A 25,632-nucleotide genomic window follows, 5' to 3' on the forward strand; every position below is an offset into this window, starting at 1 on the left:
ATATGGAAAGGAGCAGCATTCCTCAGAACGAGAGCTAACACTATATGGAACCACTAAAAGACATGCCTAGCTTTACATGCTACTTATAAGGAGCTCTCTATTGAGAATAAGAGATGCAAAAGAAGCAACGTGTAAAATATACATTAAGGATTTGATACAGAAGAAAGGAAGAGTATTAGTATGTGAGAACAATACAGAGTTTCAAAAATCGGAATGCATCTTGAAATGGTCAAGATGTTTAATTCTGTATTGTAAACCATCTGTAGTTGCTTGTGAAAGACTTACAAGATTTTTAAAAGTTACTATTTTACTTTTATATAGTTGACATTTCAATACTGTCCTTCATTCTACATCAAAATTTACTGTATTCCTTATTCTTAGATGTGGATGTTTACATAATCACCTCAACTCATAGGACAATGAATTATGTAGTGTTAGACTCCAACATGTTCTTAGTACTAAAAACTCACTGGACTTACACAGAGATGCACAAAACAGATGAAGCAGAACAGGAAAGGGGAGTCTCTGCTCTCTGGCCACCTGCCTTTTTCTCCTCCTCCTTGGCTATCTTTCCTTCTTTGAATGATAAATCTGCTTTACCATATTATAGCATTCACTTTTCAAAACATTCTCTTTGGGATGTGGCATTTTCAAATAGAAATATCAATTCTAGGCAGACAGAGAAGGAGAAAGAAAGGGAGATAATCTAATGAGAGTAGCAATCCACTTGAGTTTTTATTTGTTCACTGTTGATGTGCTTTGGGATATATTGTTTAATTAACGCTACACAAACAGTTGTGCTCAAGGTAATTCTTGTAAAAATTCAGTCACGAACATGATCATGCTTCAACTGCAAGCAGGTCTCATCAAGCTTTACAACATATACGGAAACGGCACCAACTGTTCTCCCGTTCTCTGGTATGCAAGAAATTAAAATACAAATAATTAACTGAGATGAAGTTCTTATTATTAAACTCTGTAATTTAAAAAAAAAAAAAACAAACTTTAAACCAGGAGCTTAGAAGTCAAACACATATTAAGGAATAAAAAGGAATGAAGAAAAAATGTTTCAGATTTCAACTACTGAAACAGTAGTTGAAAACATCTCGGGTGGCACACCACCTTGCAAGTCGCTGCTGTGATCTGCCACAGGGTAAATCAGGATTGAAATACAAGAGCCTAAGAAATTATCCACAACCTCATACCTTTCTTTTCCCCAAAATTTTCAAAAAATTCCTAAATGAACTGCAAAACTCTTCATATTGTTTCAAGTTCCTTCTTATGAACCAAAACCCCAAACCCTTAATTTCTCTTGAATATTCTTGTTGTTTTGGTTTTCTGACCTGTTTTAGACTTCACCAGAACAGTATCGTAACCACACAGATACAAGGGAGGTATCAACAACTTCCAATCTCCTAATTTATTTTTCTTCTTCAGACTGAAAGAATTTAAGTTTTTGATAAGACTGGTTAAGATTGTTCCAGTATAGACACTTCCTGCTAGAAAATGCTGAATTTGACATGTTCCTGCAGAAAACTTTAATTCTAAGGAAAGCTTAGCTAGAAACTTGTCTGCTCTTCTAGCAGCTCCTCTGCCTGCTTCCCTGGGCCTGAAGACTGTCAAGGACACAAGGCCAATGAGGTTGCCACTTTTTCCACCAATTTGTCCAGAGAGCTGCTGCAGAGGGAAAATATCAGGACACCAACAGTTTGGGATTTCCAAACCAGTGCTATCCCTGGCTGAGTAACGACGAAGATACTGGGGTTTCTGAGCTCCGGGCTTAACAGCAGCACCATCAGGGGCTGCTGGAAGCTCTGGCTTCCAAGATCTTGCCAACAGGCTATCTGGGTGGCCAGTCAGGCTCTGAAGGCTACCAGTGCTTCTGGGTGGCAGCTGGCCAAACACCTGCCAGTCTGTCACACAGGACAGGGTACAAAGTCATGCAGGTTATCTCAGCGTCTGATATATTCCTTGGCAAGAAACCAAGATCCCTATGTGTATGTGATTTTCCCATACCTACTGTTAGAGCTGAACAAGGCCGTAGTTATTACGGTCCTCAGCCTGCTTGACAAAGACAACTGTCTTTTGTCACAAAGGAGAAAGCATGGTAATTACCTGTTTTTTGTTTGTATTGCTAGTGGGTTTTGTAAGTGTATAAAAACAATAGAAAAGAAGATGTAATAAATTAATTTTTTGTTGGTCTTCCTCCCCTCTCCTCTCTACTAGGACTTGATTTCCTACCCTCCAATGCTGCAGACTGAACCACAACTGTGGTATCCCCAGTCTGCCAATTAAAATTTGGTTTTGGACACCAAATCCAGCCTGTTTTTACTTACACTGCAGTTAAAACATTTAAGTAGCAAAAGGCATTATATACACTAGGACATGTTGTACCCAGAAATCCTGAGCCATTCTGTATGAACTTGCAGCAACCAAATCTGAAGGGTAAAATCTAAAAATTGATGAATAAACAACTATTCATTAAATAATAGATTACTTTAGGCATTATCATATAAAACAGACCAGACAAGCAAGGGAAAAGCCTTATAATTAAACACTGTATCTGTTGCAATGTGAGCAACATATAAACGAGTTTAAAAGAGTAGTAAAATAATCATTTTCTGAGCACAGCCAGTAAACCAGGAAAAATAAAGTGGTTTCTTAAGTAAAATAAGCTTTGAAATGAAGTAGAAGTACACTGTGCTGAAATGGATGAGAAGCTGGTGAGGTGTCCAGTAATGATGCATTTAAATAAGCGATTTGGCTAGAATTTGCAGTCATCTGTGAATAATTTATCAAATTGAGTAAAGCAGCTCAAAAGTGCACACTGGCTAAAAATTGCTGAATATTACTGCTGTATTAAAATTCAAAGTCTCCCTCAGTTTCAGTTCCTTTTCTTCCAAATACATAAAATGGATGAGAACATTCCTGTATGCTGCCTACGTGTCAGTTGATCACAGACTATATTTTTTCTTTAAAATATTCCTGAATAAAGACTGTAAAAATGGACAAAGTCCTTCTTCTTTCTCTGAGAAAACAAAGGAAAAATAAAACTATCAAAGCACCATGCACGTTCACACTGACACAGCATGCTCTCCCTCAGTAGATTTCTACCCGGTCTACAATCAATGCTTGAGACTCAGGTACACTTACTTATCCCACACGCCATACAGTCTCTATCATAACACAGTGTTCATATACAAACCACAGAGAATTTAAAAACAAACAAACAAACAAACAAACAACAGGAGTAGTGGTCTCTTCTCTGCTTGTCCCACCCTATAGTCTTCAGACACTGAAAAGGAACATTCAAACTCCTTTTGGAAGGAATTCAGATACCAGATTCAGACTGATTTTGAGGCTTTGAGCAACCTGATCTAGTTGAAGGCGTCCTTTCTTCTTGCAGGGGGGTTGGACTAGATGGCCTTTGAAGGTCCCTTCCAACCCAAACCATTCTATGATTCTACAATTTGAGTATTTTCAGTCCTAGCCTCACTGGAGAGACGAAATGTTGCAGAAGAACAATTAATTCTAGCTAGTTGTAAAAGAACTCACTCTGCAAGACAGGTGTGAAAAACTTTTGCACCTTATCACTACTGTATGATCAGGAACAGCATATTTATTGCTATGAACTGTAGAGTCCAGGGTCATCACAAAGAACCCTCTGCCTCTCTAATTACAACACACCTTCACTTACAGCATAGGGATTCTTGTTCTTAGCAAGCATACCTACCTGAAACGCAGTGACAAAGAGCAGCTTATCTCAACCGTTTCAATACTGAGTCCCTTCTTTTCTATCATAGTTTAACCTTCATCAATATGTTTTTGCCCATATACATAAAACTCTACTTTCTGGCACCCTGCCTCTAATATGGCATAACTATTTGCTGTCCCTCAGGAATGCTGCTCACAAAAAAAAATCTTCATCCCCTAGTTCCATCAAAAGCAGATTTCATTGCAAATTGTAAAGCTCCCATCTTCCCTCTAAATTTCTCAAACACAGCTTCTAGAAAGGAAATCCCTTCATCCTTTTACTGTTTAGCCACCTCTCGTCGTAATTCATTTAAAAAAAAAATCAAAATTCAAGCATTCAGCTTGTTTGAGCCAAAACCTTGATGCCCTGCCCAACATGGAAAATCATAGAAAAAACTGTCTCTACTTTGTGAAGCTCAAGTCTGCCTTAGCTGCCATGCCTCTCCTCAAAATACATCAAGGAGATCGAAGAATACACTAACATGTTCAAAACATTTAGCTTGACAAAATGAAATTACTTCAACTAACACATTTTCAGAATATTTAATTTATCAACAGAACAAAATGGCATTGCATAGTATCTCACAGGAGAAATGCGTTGTAAGATTAAGAAAAATTAATTTTCCTAATTAAAAAAACTCCATCAAAATCCTTCCACTTTACAACTCTGAGGACAGAATACTGAAAAGGTCCTAAAGCCTATTAATTAAAATGCTTTGGTTCATTTTGTTGAAGAAAGCATTCAGATTAGTGAATTCATGTAGAACTGAGCAGTGTAATAATATTGAAGTTAGTGAGACAGAACTCACGTTTGCACTAGGAAAAACAGTGTTTCCTGTGCATTTTTGTTTTTTTAAATAATTACAGAAAAAAATCTGTCTGCTCAAGAAGAAAATATAGCATGTATTTCTTCATGGATCCCAGAACAAGTTTAAAAAAAAAAATGCTAATTTGACCTGGCTTGACAGTATAGATCAGTGCAATGACTTAAAAGAATATATAAATATTACATGTTCCGAAACACATATATGCTACTAAAAATAAAATATTCAGACAGTATTCCAAATAAAACAAGTTCTACTAATGCAAACTATATTGCAGCATTCAGGGGATAACAGAATAGGAGCATAATGTAGCACCCCTCCACAGCTGCTCTTAAAATGTTGTATTTGAAATGCAGCAAATGGAATAAAGAAGTGGAAATTAATACAATCTTAACTCATGGGTACATAGATCATGAGTTAATTCCATTAAAATGTGAACAGAATTGTGTCAAAATGAAGTATAATGCTGAACAAACTTCCTTCGTCATTCTGGTTAAGTGAATTAAACTTTTCTTGATATATTCTCACTCGAGGCTCAAGAATCCATTACGAATGTCTAAACCAAGACTGGATAACATATTTCTTGTGGCTTTTTCATATTATCATTTTAATTTTCAAAATATCTCAAGAGGTGAAAAAGCGTTAAAGATGAAAATACTTCTATCAAAAGAAAAAAAAAGAAAGAAAACTCACATAATTTAATTGGCTGAGAAATCAGAGCTTTGTTAGAAATTGTAAATATAATAAAGATTATCACTCAGGCACAGGAAAAAATCTCCCAGCATGCCTTTGAAGAAGGACATTTAAATTCACCAAAAGACCAATTACTGTTTGTAAGGATAACTATGAAATTTAATAGAGAGCATGGGCAAGCGTTGTTCTCATAATAAGCCAGCAAAGTACCATGGATAAAGTAATACAAAATATTAAAGCTCTAGAGGCTATGGCTCTCCCAAAACACAGCTCAATCACACATAGAAAATGAACAGAGGAAGGACATATCTAAGACTCTGGAAAAATGCAGTCCAGAAATTAATATAAAAACTCTTTTTATATCCGGGCATTACCAAGTACTCAAAACTCAAGTTCAACAAAAGTATCCTTCCTCAATTGGCAGCTCTTAAGACTCTCTCTAAAGGCTTCTCACGTGCTAACTCCTTCCTAGATGCTCATCCAGCCTGTAAGGACCTGCTGAGCCATGCACACAGGAATGAAGCAAGAGAACTTCAGCAATTTTATACCTGGACATAAAAGCTTTATTTGAAGAATCCTAGTACTCTCTTCCAAGTTGTCCTACGAAAAGTGAAGATGAAAAAAACATGGAAAAACTCCACTCTTTAACTTCTGTTTTGAATGTCCCAAAGCTTAGTCAGTGAAGTTCAAGTGTGCCCCTGGTGTCTCAGATGCTTTTAGACTCTGCCATAGGCAATGAAAAATAAAGTACTTACCACCCTTGCAACACAACTTTGGTTATGAAGTCAGGGAACTGCCAACGGTCCCTGGGAACAGTTCAGTGACAAGGGTTCACAGACAGGAAAACCTCTGCAATTAGTACAGGTTGTCCAAAATTTTTATTTCTTTGGAGCCTGAAGATGAACTCCTGAAGAAAGTTACCGCCTGAGAAACCCATACAGGAAGGACAGCCAAGAGGTCGGACTAGATGATGGTTCTCAGGGGTCTGAAAATTGCTACAAGATACATGAAAAGATATGTGAATGAACTCGAACAATGTGTTATTGTTTATGCTGTATTCACACATTTACATTCCGACACATATTTGCAAACACTCCAGCTGCATTCACTATGTTAATGCTCAGTGTGGCGACCAGTGGAGTTATTAGCGAGAGCAGCCTGGAAGAGCTGCATCTTGTGATTTGAAAAGAGTATATATTTATCCCAAGGAATCAAGAATGCCTCCTTTCAGGGCTGAACTGAATTGATTGTGTGGGAATGATTCAGCTACAAAGGTTCCCTAGAGATGAACAAAAATGCCTTCGTGTCATGGAATTACTAATAGCCTACTGGCATATATGACAATGAATCCTGAAAGTATAGTGAGGGGTAAGTGAAAGGAGCATCTCAGAATGAAACCCCAGGCAAGAATGGTATAATTTGTGAAGAGTAAGCTCAGCGCTGGGAAAAGCTCGTACTTGCCGTATCTGTTTAAAAAACCAAATTTTGCCAAGGAAAGAAGGACATGTTAGGGCTTTGCCCTGCAGAGCCTAGGTGTTCTGTGCCCAGAGCTGTAGGGGAACCTGCAGAGGCTATACACAACCATATGAAGACCCAGCAAGGCATAATTCCAGAAGAGTAGAATTAAAATCCCACAGTGGAAGCTGAACACATTAAATCACGCACTTTCTAGTTTCTAGAGGCTTTGTATTAGCTATTCTCTACATCCTCAAAAACTACAGAGTGCCAGTGAACAATCTTAACCCCATGTTAGCCATGCTTTTATTCATTTATTTCCTTGGTCTTCAAAGCAACAAATTTCCTGGCAGGCCCTTAATTCACAGGCTTAATCCCTCTATCCATTTATTTGGATTCTTTGAGGAGATACTTCTGAATACAGAATGGTCTAATTACTCCGTTCATTGCCCTTACATCATCCTCCCATTTCTCTGCTGTTCAGCACAGCCTGGTTCACGCTCCTGAGGTATCTTCCCAGAAAGGCAGACCTTAGTAAAAGGTAGGGGGAACTGAAGAACAGAGGATGCAAGAGCAGCAAAGGACCGTTTTGGAACAAGGCTGTACTTAAAAGGTTATGAAAGAGCAGAAACCAGCAGTATCAGAGGAAGATGGACAGAGGCAGGGCTTATGCCTTGGGAAATTCTGACTTCATATTCTGCTGTTACAAATTTACTATGCAGTTTTGGGCAAACTGCGTAACACTTACCCATGCCTGAAGTTATACTGAGATTTGCCTGTATATAAGCCACTACCATTAAAGTTCACAAGGAACTACAGAAAAAAAACAGTTACTTTATCAAGGCTTGGACAAGGTCCAAACCATCCTGCACCACCTAGATTAATAAAGCCTTTATATTGACAAATATAACCTTTTCGCTGATATTTTCCCTCTTTAACCCAAAAATTTCACCAGTAGTAATAAAGGATATGTCTGTGGGACCTAACTGCTAACAGACAGTGCCTTCAGGTGCACATCCACACATCCAAAAGGCCTGTCTGACCACATGTGACTCAGTGTACAAGCTGTACATGAAAACCAGAGGCTGCGTGGACATTTGTAAAATTCTGTTAGCCAAAACACAAGCACCGTGTGTGAGCCCAGCTCTCTCTCCCAGTGTGACAATCATGCAACCAGCAGAAGGTAGCCTTTCTGTGTTATGGGAGGGAGGTGCACATTGATGGTCCTGGCTTCTGCCTCCAACATTTGTCCCTGTCCTTCAGAGAAAGGCAAAGGCATGTATGAGGGCAAGAAATGAATAAAGGCTCTTAAGAGCACAAAAATAAATCCTACTGGACAATTTCCACCAGACTAGTTAATGTCTGAGCAGGAAATCTGGCAGACTGTTGATCAGTCTTAGGAAGTGACAAGCTACATGGAACCATCAAGCCTCAGAAATTAAAACCTCCAGAGTTGAACCAAACAGGTAGTCTGGGGGTTTTTTTTTTGCACAAGAAAAGGGCAAATATTGTGGTACCTGTATGTATATTATAATTAGAAAATATTGTTGACACATTTCTCAACTTGCTTTAAAAGTAAAAATATTGCAGGCATTCTGACTCTAAAAAAGGTAAATGTGAACTGACAGCACTATTTCACAATAACAAGTCTATCCAAGTTTCGTATTTCAGAACATTCAGGATAACCCAATCAAAAAGTAGCTTAATTCTAGCAAGTTAGTGTTTCAGAATATTAATGATTGTAATTAAATACAGAAAAAGAGATCAGACAGAATAATAACACATGCACAAGGAACATTATTCTTTCTTCAACAATTTGTTATTGTTAGATTTCATCTCTTCTAACCTGCACAAATTGTATATTCCTACCTTTTGAGAGGACAGTGAAAGAAAGTTTGTCCCTTACTTTTCTCCCACAGTGGATAAAGTTTACACTTTGAACAGTAACAAGAAGCAATTGGAATCAGTTCAAACAGTAGCTTGGGTTGCAAACAGAGAAAACTTAGCTTCTTATTATATTGAGCTATTCCTGTTCAATTTTAATAAATACTTTAATTAGGAAAAAAACCATCTGAGCTACTGTGTAAGGCTATTACACTCTTCCTGTTTTGCACAGTTTTATAGTATTTGGAAATCAATATGACTCAAGTAGCACACAAAGTACCAAAAATAGAAACACCCAATGGCTCAGCAGGATGCAGCATCCTTGAACTTTCAAATGAGGTTTATTAAGAAAGAATAATTCCTGTAAAATACGGCACGTTCATCCAAACTGCAACTTTTGTAGAGTTTCCAGAAAACTTTTATAATTACAATTATAAATTGGCATTAGGGAAAGCGGTATTCCACTTGGTCAGCACAAAGGGCACAATTCTAGAAAAAGTCACATAATGGTGCCTACTGAATCTCATCTGTCACAAAGATTACTTTTGTAAGCTGCACAAGCCACACTGATAAGAATGCAAAATTTATCATCAAAATGTGATTCATTAAGGAAACGCCGATTATTTTTCTCACTCCCTTGTTCTCTCATCCAATTTGGGGAATTTTTTCTGCTCCCAGAGTACTTCTCTTTTACTTGCATGATACCATCTTCCTAAGATTTAAGTAAAGTTGTCTACTTACAGCCACCTCTACTCTCCTGTCTACATTTCTGTATTGCTCAGACTCCTATGATCCTCAGGAGATTCGGTCACTCCACTCCTGCATGACAGTCATAGTCTAAAATTCACCTTTATTAAAAAGCTTCCATGCAAAAGGATTTTATTAATTGCTTATTACTCTATTATAGCAATGTACAGCACCATGTGGCTCAGAGAAAGAGCAACATCTCAGTGTGTGAGTTTACTCAGTGGAGGCTTGGGAGTTGCTGAGTGGGCAAGGAAGAGTAAGGGGAAGTACAGAAGGGGACATTCAGGCTTGCTGAGGCAGGAACAGCATTGTATTTATGAAATAATGCCCCTCCAGTTTTATCCCATGAACTCAGACATTTTCCTAGGCAGCAGGATTGTGGCCAAAGGCTGCTGCCATCAGCCACACACCCCTCCAGCTGCTTGGGAGAATCGCAAAGGGAACTCCAGAGGAATTTAGGCTGAACAGAAACAAGTATTTCCCATTTGGGCAGAGGATACTTCTACTAGTTGTTCTCAGCTCTCCTCCATTTTCATCTATCACAGTACTTAGTCCTCAAAAAACATCCTTAGAAAGGTAAGTCAGTGTCCAGGGAAAAGTTATGTGATAACAGACACCAATCATTCACACGATTCCTTCCACACAAGTGAACTTCTTTGCATTTGCAACCAGTTGTATCTTTCTCTTCAGAACCAAAGAGCTATTTTTCTCAGGAACAAGTTGTAATTGTACTTTATCTACTCAGTCTGCTTCAGCTTCTTACAACATGAAAGTTCAATTATAGCTTTGCCTTCTAGCCTCAGTTCAGATTTAAATAAAACAAAATATCTCATTAGAATCATGGAACCTAAAACATGCTGAGGAGCAGAGTGAAACTTAAGTGTTAGAAATTAGGAAAAAAGTGATCTTGGTTTGTATGGATATTAAAGAAAGGCTTTATTTCTGAATATAAGAGCTTCATAAAGGTAAGGTAAATTTATGTTTCTCAACAACCCAGCTTTTAATACATTTAATATCATTTAAATAAACAAAACACTAAGAATAAATACAAAGAAATGCTAAGAGTAAAAAATAAAACTATTTAGAGGACATAGCATATTTTTAAAATCTAAATTAATTCAGAAACTGGCCTACACTTGTAGTCCACTTTCATCTCAGTAAGACAGTAAGGCACAGATCTTGCGATACTATTATCACCATGGCAAATTTAAAATACTGGTTTTACATTTATGCTTAAATATTCCTTAAGTAAAGTATGTCCATGAAAGATGTACACGCTACTATGTCTTACTGCTCATCTTGGAAGAGGAACTCTTCACAAACTTCACTTCTGTAAAATTGCCAGCCTCACGTACTACTTGTTTTCCTATGACCAAAAATAACTTCTTTTGTCTATTCTTCAAGGAAACAGCTTCAATCATATTTCAGTAAATAGTCTGACTTCTTTAATTAGACTGCTTTTCCAATATATTTACAGTGAACTTTACATACCGATCAACTTACTAGAGTAAAAGACGAAAAATAACCCAAATAAAAAAGTTACTTGTATTGTTCATTCATTCAGAAGTTTCAGGGGGAAAAACTGAACCTCTGAAGGGGCTGGTGAGTCAATGCAGTCTCACACACAACTGGAAATTTGTCAAGAGAGATGTAACTCAAAGGCAATTAAAAAAAAAAATATAGCAAATGCTTAGTGTACTTTCCAAAGACCATGTTGAAAAGTGCCAGAATGTGCAAGGACTCAACAGATGCAGTTTCTGTTGCAGCAATATTACCGTATATTAACAACAGCTTTTATCACCCTATCACTTGTAACAGAACAGGTACTAAACTACTTTAATCAAAGTATTTATCTGTTTAATATTGTCATTTGTTTAGGCTAACAATTTGGCTAACCCTAAACTGCTCTGAAGCATATGCATCTAGCATCCAAGATTTTTTTTGCTTTCGGGTACAGAAATAATATTACCATCCTAAGTACCACAAAAAAAAAAAAGGGAAAAAAGCCCTCAAAACAGAACACAAAAAACCCAAACCAGAAAGCATATGTCATTATTCTCATTACACCACTGAGGGGATCAATGGATTAACTTTTGTCCATTTAAGAAAATGTAAAATGTGAACATAAAACCCCAGGCAATTTTGAGGCAGATGAAATACTTTTTCATTGTCTGATCCTGGTTGCTCCAATCCAACAGAGTATACAAATTCAATCACTTTTAAATACCTAAGTAGTCCCATAGAAATCAACAGAAGTATCACAGATGCGAAGTTAAGCACATGGTCTGTTGGATTAGAGCTCCCACACAGCAACGTGTAAGACAAAAGCAATGAAACCTTACTGAGGAGTTCAGGACTTGAATGGCAAGAGCTTGACAATTCTTTGAGAAAGATCAGGATCAGATGAACCAAAATATTTGAGAACTTGTATGGCAATCAAAGGAGGAAAACACATCTTTCACACCACTGAGAGAATAAGCAATTTTCTTGAAGCAGAGAAACTAAAGCTTGAAAAAAATAATGAACTGATAATAATTAAGTATGGGTCTTAATGAATTGTGCACCTGTGTGCACACATTTGTGTGGTTCGGGTGATACTAAGGCATTTATTGCTTCTTTCTTATATGGACTCTTTCCGTCAGGTACTATGTGAGCTCATTCTGCAGCTTTTTCTTGTCAAGGATTTACAGGGAGCAAATATGTCCTGCCCTCAAAATGAGCAGGAAAGAAATTATCTTTGATACCTCTGCTCTTTTTTTCCAAACTTAGAAGAAAACAAATAATAGATTCAAATTGCTAGAGAATGAGAAGAAAAACAATGACTACACAGATTATGCCAGTTTCACTGCTCTAGAGAAAAGAACTCAGGAGGACAAGACCAGGGACCCAGCAAGTTAAGAACTGGGTTCACTTTGCAAGCCACAGCACTGAGTACCGGTAAGAACTCATTAGAACTATGCAAATCTGGTGACTCGTTTGCAAGAAATATGATTCAAGTTGGCACAAGAACAGGAAAAGGATACTCGGAATTTCAGGGAATGGAAAGCTTATTTATATTAGCAACAAAACAAGCTTGGCTTACATAAGGATTGCAATACAATGACCATTAGGGAATAAGATTGCTCTTTGAATGTCAGGGGAAGTGTCATAAAAAACTCTCAGGATGAAAGATAACTCTTATACCCAAAAAAAGGAGGGTAGATGTTGAAAAGAGACTAAATATTAGAAGGTTCATTGTCCTCAGAGTACAGATTCTGGTCAAATATTTAGTAGCAACAGCAAAGGTAAACCACATATCCTAGAGTAAAGACGCATTTAACTGTAGGCGACAGATGCGCTCGACCCCCTGACCAGACCTGCAGTGGTTTGGTGCAGGCTCCAGAAGAGGTAGATGCCTGAGGCACAGCCAGGCCAAGAACTCCTCTAGTTTCAACCTGTTCTCTGAAAACCCACTAAGACACAGAGTGATACAGTCAGCACACAGGCATATGAGCTTGGAACACTGATTGTGCAATTAATGCAGGAATAGTGGGTGGCTTTTCTAAGAATCATTTAACAAGGAATAAAGACAGCTGTGGATATAAGGAGTTTCATGCATACTTTTTCCATCGCATGCAATTTGACTGCGAGCCAACCACTTTATCCCATAAATATGACAGTCTTAAGAGGGCCTTCTTTGAGCTCTCCCTCCTAGGAGCATGGCTGCATGGCAGCGATCTCCCCTTGAGCGGGGACACCTCTCAAAGTTGCCCCTTGAGGCTGAGAGACCTTTTACAAATGGCAGATCTTGGTAAGCAACCGATATCACATATAACCCTGCAGTACAGTAACTTTGATTTTTGCCTCGGCAGCTATGATTGCATGCTGAGCTGATGACAATGAAACATTATATAAACTTTGCGTATATAATCCTTTAGACCTAAACTGCTGACCAGGTCTGAGACTAAGTCTAGATCCAGCTGCTCATACACTCCTCTCTGAGAAAAAGTTCAGAAAGCAATGCGGTCCATTCTGAGCCTCATGATTCAACAGCAGGGTCCTCCTCATCCTTTGTGTCTCTGGTCTCTCCGTGAATTATTCTAACTCGAGTGTAACTCAATCTTCTTTTGTTTGCTTTTTCATACAGTAATTAATAGAGTGAACCTTGCCATTGAACACTTTTACAAAATCATATTAAAACCACTTTCACTAACACCTTTGACAGTGGCTCTTTAAGCAATCTAAATCACCCATTCCGTACACTGTATCACACAGCTAGGAGATGTCTTTCAGTATCATTCTATACCTATGCATTTTTCCCTTAGGTGACACTTTGTCTTCAATATGCTAAAGTGTACCACATAATTAGCATAAACATTCAAATATGCAGCCATAAAAGTTGTGGTGGTAAATACACTAAGGTACCATGGCCTTCTACAGTTTCTACAGTTTGTTATTCTGCTATGAAAACAATTAAACACTAGTCTCCAAGATGAAAAGAAAATAATTTATTTCAATATATGATTTAGCAAATCTTGAATCTGATTAATAAACCAGAATAACATTAACAAAAATAACAGGTATTGAATAACTTGGGGCAGAGGAAGAAATTTTACTTTGGTAATGGATTTTTAAAATTGTGTTGGCTTGTTTTTTAAACACAGACAATGGGAAAAGGTTTGAGGAGTCTACTTAGCAATCCCCCCAAATATATATCAAAGTTTCCAGATTATTCCCTTTCAGCCTAGGTTCCAGAACATACACCCACTAGCTATGAGAAATGTTACTCCAACATCTGAACTATTTCAGATCTCATGAATCAGCAGGTTAATACATACGGTATTGATAGACCAGCCAACTCTTCTCCCCTGGGAATGGCACAGCTCATACAAAAAGCTGAACAACTCCTTAAATATCCACCATTGGGTAAAACTTTGAGAACCGAAAAATAAGGTATTGTTCAAAACGGCAAGGCTTCGCAAAACAAAACCACAAGTGCAGCAGCTGTCATAACAGAAACTCATATGAAATCTCTTTGCTGTCGGTTTCTGTGAAGAAATACAAACTTTCAAGGCCAAGATTTGGATAATAACCTTGTGGACCCTCTTAGGCATTCCTGTCTCTTCAGTTCCTGTATATATTTCCCTGTTCTGTTACAAACATGTTACTCTTTTTCTCACACTGGTGCGCACAGTAACCAGTAACACAAATAACTTCCATAAACCAGTTTTTCAACTTGTCACCTGAATCACTCAATTTTTGGGACCATCATACATGTTCTGAATTTGTAATATTCAGCAACTCCTAAAAAAGAGCATATATCAACTTGCTTTTGAAAGAGGTGAACAATCTCTGCAACACAATTACTACTAAACAACTGAAATGCAAGCAGCTTTTCCACCTCATGTGTTCTTATTACTGGCAGAGTATTTAACCTATGTGCTGCCACTGGAAGCGATGCAAGGGACTATGACAGCAACTACCACAGATGAGAGCAAATATTCCTACTTGCTAGCAGAAGCCAACTCACTGGGCAGCAGCAGCATTCAGCTAGGCCAGCCTTGGTGAGGTACATAGCAAGGTCATGGTAACTTCACTGCCCGCAGCACCCAACCATCCCAGGTAGCGGCAACGGGTGAAACAGTCCCTCCTGAGGCAGGAGTCTGTGCGTTACCAATTTGGTACAAGAACCCTGTGTTTTCAAAAACAGTAACAGATGCTCTTGTGACAGTGGAATAGCAGGTTAAGATCCGACAATGAACTTGAGTTGAAAGAGAGGAATCAAGGACAATGCTGTTCTTCAGACAAACTATTCTGATGACAAATAAGCAGAATAAAAAGAATAATGGAAAACAGAAACACAACAGAGAAAAGAATTGCTCACCCCAAAAGTGAAAATTCCAGTCTGCTTCAGAATTAGCCCACCCTGTTGAACAAGATGGATCCATAAATACTCTCTATTAGATACACTTAAGTAAAGAAAGATAGTATTTCTCTTACACTTTGTAGGGAAAGCGTTTAACTCCATCCTGATGGGATGTCCAGCAGCAATGTGTCACCAAAGACAGCAAAGGATTAAAAAGGGAAAGATCTGATTTGTAAAACAGATATCACTTTTAGAGAGAAAAGACTAGTGATACTCCATTTTGTAAATTAAAAATGCAGAATAGTACTATGAGGAAGAGTCTATTCACCATTGTTTTAAATATGTTCCATATGGTCTTTCAGGGTAGAGTGTTTTCACAGTATTTAATGAAAGTGCATTAAGATTGAAGAGAAAAATCCCTCTTATTAACCTTCCAAAAACCTCAAGTGCACCTTTCAGGGCATATGAAAATTCAGATCCTGGCAGCTGATACTAATGATAAATTACAAGTTATAAACCAGCATAGGTAGAGATTTTCTGGAAAAGAATCTGCATTCAATCCGGAATTTCAGAGCTCATCTGAAACTAAAAGTGTGCCAGAGGCACATGCCCATTTGGTTGTTTGCTTTATATTTTAATTAATTAATTCATTTATTTTAAAGCTGTTTGCATGTGGGCAAAAGCTGGGGGGGAGGGAATTTCCTGTAACTTTATTTTTACAATATACACATGTTGATTCTTAACACAATTTTATTCTCATAAGAATAACAATGCCATTGTTTCCTTATCCTCCCCTAAACACTAGTCTCTAAAGATATTATAGCTAGGTAACAAGCTTTATAGGATAGGAAATTCAAAGAGTTTGTAAAAGGAAAACAAAAATAAGACTACTTTGGTGTTCAATAAAAGGTGTGCATCCAGAAACCTTTTTAACGCAAAAAAAAGGATAGCATTGTACAGTTTCACACAACCCTACACTCGTGGCCACAGAGAAGGCAACAAGTCAAACATTAGGAGGTGTACCATCTTACTGTGAGTTTAATGAAAACTCCAAACACAATTATATTTCATTTTTATGAAAACTAAGTTAACCACTACTTACCATTGCGCCTTATTCATCTAGATTGGGTTCTAGAGTGATCTTTTTCATTAGAAGTTTCTGATGAGAACCCAGACAGAATAATACACTGACATGTCTCAGACACTTGGTTGGTACAAATGTGAGTGGCTAAAAATGACATATGCCTTGTAGCCGGTATTCCCCGAATATCAGTCCTCTGTGGAAAAGCATCTTGGAAAGTCAATACAATGATGCACACAAGTAAACTAAATTGCATATGGCTTTTACTAGGGCTAACAAATCCGTATCACTGCTTTTACTCTATACTACATTTAAAGCACAGCAGCAATTTCCAGCTTTCACTCTCTCATGCAGTATCCATATAGCACACAAACATTTCATCACTTTTATCTTTCCAAGGCTCCTGCCATACAGGATCATTTGCTCACAGTAGATGAAATCTGCACAAGATGCAGAAAATACTAGGCGCTCTGGAAACTGTAGCTCTGCTTATTATTTTTAACGATATTTTCTTATAACTATGGTAGATTTACATGTAGATGTATTCACTCCTTTTCATATATTTCTTTGGGAAATATGATCTTAAATAGAATCCAAGGAATAGATTCAAATGTTCCTAGGGGGGAAAAAAAAAAAAAAAAAAAAAAGCAGTATTCTCCTCTATAAGCTCTGACTCCAAGACTAAAGAGTGATCCTTGCTCCCATAAAATGAAAGAAGAATTCTCTGATCTTCCTAAGCCAGTTTTTGTTCTTTTCAAAGACTTTCCAATGAAAGATTTGCATTATGGCCCTCTTTCCTGAAACTCTTTTTTTATTTTCTCCTTGGAAAAAATCCAAGTGTTAGAATTATTTCTCTATAGAAGAGTGACCTCTGCAGTCAGTCTCTGCAGAGGTCTTTATGCTGTTTTTTAATCTCCTCTTTTTCAGTGTCACAGATCTGGGGAGGTGGAGGTGAAGGGGGATGGAGAGGAAATATGAAGAAAAACAAAGAAATTATCAACCTCTCAGAACTCTGATATTAAGCATTTCAAATGTAGATTGCTCTCCTTTTCTTTTGCTATGGGATGAAAAATGGTTCCAGATTTTGAAGAAACAAAAACCAAAACCGTCACTGACAAAGGAATCACGCCACCATGCCTTCTTCTGCAGTACTGAAAGAAATTTAATCCTGAAATGTTCACTCAGGAGATGACCCCTCTGAACCTGAATCTCTGAATCTCAACCTACTGCAGACCACAAGTTGAATCAACAGTGGGATAATGCTGCCCTCTCTAGTGCGTTAACAGGAGTGTTGTATACAAGACATGGAGGTTTTTTGTTCTGAGGGTTCTAAGGGTGTTTTTTGGTAGAAGTGAGACATAAGCTATGTCCAATTTCAGTTACTTCACTTCAAATGCAGACAAACTAAAAAGAGTTCAGGCAAAAGCAGCAGCATGAAGTAACATTTAGAGAATGTGATTTACTAAAAAATTGAAAAAATAATTTGTTCAGAATAAAAGATGTTCAAGGGCATATACTTCACATCTTGATGCTGTTATAAAAGAGACTTCACATGTTAAAACCTAGTAAATAGATCAATTTGCACTAAGAGAGATTTAGTGTTGATATCTATATAGCTGGAAAAAATTCCTCTCCAGCTATATGGATAATTCACCATAGAAGAAAGTATGTAAGAAACTTAAAGAATCTCTGCCACTGGGAAACTGTAAAGAACAGCTAAGAAATATCTCCTGGGGAAGGCCTAAGCACAATACATCTTCGCATAAATTTGCTTTTACTTTCCCGTCTGTCACTTACACTGAAAGTTCAAAAGGACAAACACAGATAGTGAGGGCAGAGACTTCTTTCTACTTGGTACCTTCTCTACTTGCATTGAGCAGTGTGAGAATGTAGGGTACCACAGCCAGCTTCCAGCACAAATGGGACAGTTAGCATAGTTCACATCCAGCCCAAAGTCTGTACCTTGCTGCCTGTAGAATCTCTAAAGCACTTCAGACCAGCCCACTACATGTTGCACCCAAAATGGCTGCAGCCACCTACACCCCTATCGAGAGAAACAGTCATCAGAAAACTTTCTGCAGTAATACAGAATAAAAGCAAATCTATTAATACTGAGCAGGATCTTGTTTTTCATGTCCTTACACTTTTTGATCTAAGCAGGCAATACAACAAGTCTTCACAGAGACACAGAGCGCATGAAGGTGCAAGGGATGTCTTGAGATCATACAGTCCAACCTCCTTGCTTAAAGCCTCTTCCTTCCATTTGTTGAAAATTGATTGATCTGAGCATTCAAGAAGTTTGGTCTCTCCCAGCCTGCTTCAAATTAAGATCTGGATCTGCCATCAACAAGCAGGAAACAAGAGTTTGCTGAATAAATGAAGGATTGTGTTAATAAATTAGAAATTGTTTATTAACATGAATTATGAAGAATTAAGAGTCTTTATGAGAAATTCTTCCTGGTCCCCAAATTAATACGTATTTTCATATATATCATAATTTCAGGCTACATTTAATTAAATGAATTACTAGTAGCTAAAAGAAAAAAATAAACATACTGTCATTATAACAAAGAAAAAAATTAAATACATTCCTTTTGTGTTCCAACAAAATGCAGTAAAAAACAGCACTAGAAACAGTCCTCTTAACAAGCTTTTTCATCTTTAAGATCAACTCAAAATCATGTAACCCTCTAAACTTACGCAACCCATTTCGCAAATACAGAAAGGTACAATGCATGAGACGATCATAAATCAAGGGTTAACTAGGCATTTGTTCAAGATCACATTTATCACACACAGCAAACAATACACAGACATTAGTATAGAATAAAGAAAATAAATCCTAACTCGTAACTGAGTAAAAGTACAAAAGCTGCCTTGCACTTTCAATATTTCTTGTCCAGAAAGTGTTGTATCTTTCTGATATACAACATCTTGTTCATCTTGTTCTCTCTCCTGGAGAGAAAAATCTTAATTTTGAAAGAACAGGTTACAAAGGAATAATGAAGAAAGTCTAAACTTAATGTTTTGTAAATCTACTCAGGAGAAAGGCATTGTAAGCACAATTGACTGCATCAATTAGGACTCAGAGACCAAAAACATACCTTGGATTTCTGTCAAATCACTATATAGACTGTATTGTGGCCAAGCTGTCACATTTACTCAGCTTCTATTTTTTGCTCTCCTGTAATACTCTGCTATCAACGGATGTCCCCTTATATTTTCCTCTCTCTCCTATACTTCTATGTCCCATTATCCAGTTATAGTCATTGTGAGATTTTCAGTCTAAATTACTATCCAGTTTACCCATTCTTTTGTAAGTGATTAAAATACCCAAACAGTGCCTCTAGTCATATAAGAGTGGTATGGTCACACCAATTAAGACCATTGCAATCAGGTGTCACTACAAGTTTCATTAGATATATAAGAAAGCTTATTCTTTTGTCTGACAGTACAAACATGTATTGGATTTGGTTGGCTGACCTATATTCTGGGTATCTCTATTAGTGAAAAACAGTTGCAAAATTATGCTAAGTAATGTCACACAATGTAAGTCTAAGCACTGGTCTCAAATCCAAAATTAAAAAGGCAGGGCAGCTGAAAATGCCAATGTACAGATTATAAGGGTATTACTAATTTTGTTCTATTCAATAGGTTATCTATAATTTATTTGGGTTTTAAATTCTTTAGGGAGAGACTTTCACTGTCTTTTTCTAAAACAATGTAACAAATGGTGAAGCCAGATATCAAGAAAAAGAAGAGTGAAGAGGACCAGAACGAAGATTAAATTATCTTAAAATTTGGAGAGAGTGAGTTTTGGAGGAAGATTTTGCTTCAGCTATAAATTTCTTGTTATTTATTGTTCCATAAAAGTCATTAAAATGAACGATGCAATAGTTATGAATAAACAAATGAAAGGCAACTATATTTATAGGTATGTATCTATTAAGAAGTGTTTTAATAATCAGGCAATATTTTATCACTATCAACTTGAAATCTATTCTAGACTTGTATTTAAAATGCATACTACACAACTACCACATTAAAATCCCACATCTCACAAATCACAATGCAAACTAAAACTTCTTCTCTACTAAGTCAATTTATAAAACCCAAGACACTATTTAGTGCTCACCACTCTTTTCTGTGTGAGTAAAAAAAAAACAAAAAGAAAGTAAAAGACGTCTCAATTAGTTTTTTTTTTTTTAAATCCTGGCACTTTGACAATAAAAGAAAATGAAAATACAATTCCGACTTAAAACCTTGTGCTTTCTTTTTTTTGTAAAAAAAAACAAATCCATGTTTGAAGTGGTAAAATAGGATGTAAATATTTCTGAAACTTTTTATGAAGCTGTTCAGAAGTGCCATAAATTTAGTGACTATCTAGAAAACACAAAATCTCAGCAGAACAAAGTGCATTATCCCAACAAGTAACAGCTTCTCTCTCTAAACTGCTTATTTGGTTAAATTACAGTAAATCTTACAGAAGTATCCAATAAGTTCTTCCAGAAAGCAATGGTACATGTGATGTACACAAGGTTTAGCTTGCAGATTTTATTTGTGAACTTTGAGAAAGTTGTAAATAAAAGGTGTATACTAATAAGGACAGTTTACAAAAAGAAAGAATTGCACTTAAAATTATAAATTTATATTTTTAGAGAGAGGGAGAGAGACAGAAGGTAGTTTGGTTCTCAAACTTTCTGAGTAACCATTAGTATCATCCACACAAATAAAATTCCTATAGTAGATGTATTCAGATACCAACCAATGCAGAAATGGTCAGTGACATTTACATAGACAACACTGCAAAAACTCAAGAGGAATGGACCAGTGTGTAACAGTTTCGTTCTAAGTAAGATTTAAGGTCTTACATACAACTTAAAACAAAATTTCAAGTTTATTTGTAATTTGTTAAAAATTACTTTAGACCTACTGACTTTTTAAATAAATAAATCAATTTTCTGTAAGTCTATATACCATTCATTCAAGCTACCTATACCTCACATCTCCATATAATCCACATCACTTCAACCAATCACAGTTTTCACAAGAATATACATATAATTTTATTTTTATTTATTTTTAAGGAAACTTTTGGCAACACTTCCAAAAAGAACACCAATACTTGGGCTACAATTTTCCATGCAGGTGTCTGCCTCAGACTTTGCTTTTAAATCTACTTAATTAATTTTTGGCAAAAAATTATTTAGCTTTTTCCAAGAATTCTCAAGGAACATTCCAATTTCTTTGTAATGAGACTGTTATTTCTCTTCCTGATACCTTTTGCCTCACCCACTATACAGCTTCTACAACAAAAGAGAGAAATGCTATGAAAAACCAGCATATTGTCCCGTAGTCAAGAAATGCAGGATGACGATAGTTATAAGCAGACACGTCCTCTAACTTTTGTGCTTGAATCTGTAGCCTTAAGCTCAATAATGCTATAAGAGTAATTAATTCAGCATCATTTATTAAACATGCATCGATTCTACAGACTGCTTCCTTATCAATCCACAACTGGATTTTCATTAAAAGCACAGCTGAATCTTCCTCCTTACAAAAGCAGCACTTTAAACAACTGCAGTGACTCTCAAGGTTGAGCATCTACAGTGAAAAACCTCAGTCATTGTTACCTATAGCAGTGTCTCACATACGTGCATCTTGCATGTGCCATTTTACTTTCTCCTTTGTCTTGCTGACATGTTAAAAAAAAAGTAAATCAACATGGTGAAAAAGCAGCTTGAGTTTCATATGTGATTTTGCCCCAGCACAATGCCTTGTCCCTCTTGGTTTATAAATAATGATGAATCTGGATTATAGAGATTAACTTTTACTTCTTCTGTATTTTTATAGGCAGTGAAGGGAAGAACGTGAAGAAATCCGATACTGCAAAACAAAGTCTGTTTTTCTGAACAGAAAAACTGACAGTAGCAGGGAAGCCTATATATCATCAATCAGGTTACTGAAACATTTGCTAATAAGCTATAATAAATATACATAATGTTGTAACAAATGTCACAAATTAGATTACAAAATACAGAACAAATTAGTTTAGATTCATTCGTTTAAAATTATAAGCCTCTTTCACCTTTTGGCCAGTCCCACTCTTCTGTTGGTAATCACTCTATTACTCTTGAACCTAGACTCTGTAAAGCTCTGTATCTAGAGATGCAATTAACGACAAAATGCTGCTGGTGCTCTCCAAAAGATAATTTATCAATATTTTTTGTAGTCAGAAGTAAAATGAAGGAAATAAAAATAATTGATAGCAATAAAAAGAATCAACTTTTAAAATTTTGAAGTAGTTCTTAAAGTCTTGAAGGTTAAAGCAAATTCTTCAGGTAGATTTTTTTTAAAGGAATACTAGGAATAGGAAGGAAAAAATAAGACTGGAGTAGTACTTCTAGCTTCTGCAAATCATGGCTAGGAAGACATAAGCTTCTAATTGCTGCATGAAAAAGCATACCACATCACTGTAATCTGGCTCAGGATAACCCAGGCCTCAAGTAACTAACACACAAACTTTCAAATAAGAGAATTAAAATAAAACCTTTAAAAACTAGGTACTTCCTTGCAATCCAACTAGAAGCTCTTTCCAGCTATACCACCAATGAATTCAATTAAAATAAGTAGTTGCATCTGACACAGTGACAGAAAGATGAAATTACATCACCACTAGCAGCAGCAACCGAATGGCAAACAGTAATCATGACATGAACTTTACAGTACCTTGCAGGATCAGCAAGTAACATATGACTAGATTAATTTCAATAATTTAGTGAGCAACTTGGAAGCTAGTCTTTTTTTTCTGTCTACATTTACAAGGAGGATGTTTATATAGGAATGTTTAACAGTGTCTACAACTACCAAGTGTTTAAATATCTAAAGTACTAATGAATACTTGAGCCATATGGTCAGCCCAGAACGCGTACACAAAGTATACCTATACTACTTATCTAAAAATGAATACATTGCTGCTAGACTGATTCTTATTAACTCTTTTGTATAAGTGGAGACTTCTTTTATCTGTATATTAGATTTACAGCAAATTAAACTTGGATTAATTCAAAACATACAAACCTACAATTACAACCTATATGTAAGTCTCCTAACATTAAATGATGTATTTCAGCAGTTTCACTGAAATGTATTTTTCTTTACCAAATATTTATGTGAAGAATATACTAAGTATCAAGTACAAAGATGACTGGAAAATAAGACCAAGGACAATACTGATTCCAGGACCTCCCACATCAGGAATAAAAATGTAATTACACACTGAATTTTTTGGTGGATTTTAGGAATATAGTTATGATGGTCAATATTTTAAATGCTATGCTCTGCTACCTGCCTAGGATTAGACAGAAATATATGTCAATCTTCCCTAGCTACTTGAAGAGTGATAGCACTGAGGTTTTCTGACCACTCCTTCATCTTGCAGAAAAACACAACTGGCTTCCTCTTCCGAGTTACAAGAGCATAAATTTCTCACAACAGTAACTCTGGGAAGTTAGTTGCATTCTACAGTCTCAAGCTTTCAGCGGAATTAAAATATCTCTCATATTTCTTAGATGTCCAAACTAACCCACTGCATTTTGAAAGCTACCCACTGAGCTGAGTTCTTCCAAAGCATACGGGTTTTGAATAGAAGTAAATCTTACTGCAGCTCTGCCACATCCATTTCCCTCCCATTCATGAGACAGCCTTATCTTCTATGCACCCACCTCTTTTACTCCTGAGCTCTCTTACTTTTATTTCCTTTTTCTTCATTACTCACAATTCTCCTCCATTTCGTTTTATATCCTAGGTAGTAACCTACCAGGATTCAAGATGCTACTGTATTAAAAAGGGGAATACAGTCACTTCTGCTTTTCATTACAAACTATGGTAGCTATCAAATGGGATGAACTAAGCTGTCATCGGTCAAGCACATCTAAATAATAATAATAAAAATAATTACCTTCAAGTACATCACAACAAAAAAGAAAACAATCTTTTAAAAATACTCAAAGAGATCTTTGGGTGATTAGGCCTAATGTAATTACTGGCTTTTCAAGTCAGGGAAAAAAAAAGGATACATAGAAACAGAGACAGATGTCCAGTTTTGCAGCTTAAAAAAAAATCCCAAACCCCAAAAAACAAAAAAAAAACCAAAAAAGAACCCCATATTTACAACTCTGTACTTCAATTTCCAGTGCTTCTGAAATACGAAAAAAAAAGGCTCTCTATGCCTACAAAGACAATGACAACTCATTGATAATATAGCTTCAAGAAACTCCCTTTTTTATCTCGTGTTTCCGACAACACAGGGGTAACTTCTGTAATGAAGGACCACATTATTACTTAAATATCTATGACAGTCTGAAACCTAGATACACCACTTTGAGAGGGTTATTAAGGTGTAGCATCTGCGAGAGTTTATAAAAATAAGTATTTTCAGCTTATTACAGTTCTGCATTTTTTCTATTAAATGAAATTTCAGGTTGAGCAGATTTCCAAATTAATCTATTAACATTAAATTCCAATGGCTAAAACAAACTTGTCTGAAGATATGGTCGGCCAGACTCACTCCCTGCTATACTTGGGAGTATTTTCACAAAAGCAGGGTTACTAGTGGAGGTTAAATAGAGTTGGAATGCCCCAGAAGTTTGTTTGGCATCACTGCAATGCCTTTATCATTGGGCTCTGTGTCCTATCTCCCATGAGAAAATACACAAGTTCTCTTATTTTAACTTCTCCTTCTTTGGACTGCATTTCGTAATTGCTAACACAGCACTGAAGCATCACAGTCTGCCCTGACTCAGTAAAAGAATTCTCAGTACAGAGGTGAAGGGATACATAGCTACTTAAAGACCCACTGATACCACATGAAACACCCCCCTCTCCATATTTGCCTGGGGGAGGAGAGTACCATACATAGATGGCATTTATATATATGCATTTTTAAAGTATTTCTCTCTCAAAATTGTCTTTTTAAACACTTCCCTCTATGCACTCCAAGCTTCACAAAGACCTTAGGCTCACCAAATTGCATTTGCACCTCTCTGATGGTATCAAGGTGAAAATACATCTTTGTAAATAGCGTTAGGTACTAAAAAACACAAAACTCTTCATTACTTTTTTCAATACAGAGAATTAAAAATATTAATGAGGTTTATGTGTAAGTTTATCAATAATTTATCTGTTTCTTCCCTTTAATCATAAACTGCTACTAATACCATGTTAAATCACAACACTTTTCCTCCACAAAAGAATAAGGAATCATAAAAAACATTAATACATCAAGTAAAGAAATTACAATAAGGGTCACTAGAGCCAGACAGAGTAATTAGAAGTGTTATCTCCAGAGT

The 25,632-nt window shown here is 36.5% G+C and overlaps 1 protein-coding gene across 2 annotated transcripts in view; it reads right to left on the bottom strand.

The window, feature by feature from the left end:
* The window catches only part of COMMD10 (COMM domain containing 10), a 127,027-nt gene that overhangs the window by 27,029 nt on the left and 74,366 nt on the right, over positions 1 to 25,632 (bottom strand). The window contains exon 6 of one of the 2 annotated variants that reach the window (XM_086770971.1): positions 5,953 to 6,265. The exons of the other annotated variant lie outside the window; for it this stretch is intronic. Within the exon in view, the coding sequence (XP_086627097.1) occupies positions 6,248 to 6,265 (18 nt within the window). The 3' untranslated portion in view covers positions 5,953 to 6,247. Of the gene's footprint in view, positions 1 to 5,952; positions 6,266 to 25,632 lie in introns of those variants that run through there. 2 annotated transcript variants of the gene reach the window in all.

The sequence above is a fragment of the Chlamydotis macqueenii genome, chromosome Z (genome assembly GCF_036417535.1).
Source record: "Chlamydotis macqueenii isolate bChlMac1 chromosome Z, bChlMac1.mat, whole genome shotgun sequence".
In the NCBI taxonomy this organism is placed as follows: Eukaryota; Metazoa; Chordata; class Aves; order Otidiformes; family Otididae; genus Chlamydotis; species Chlamydotis macqueenii.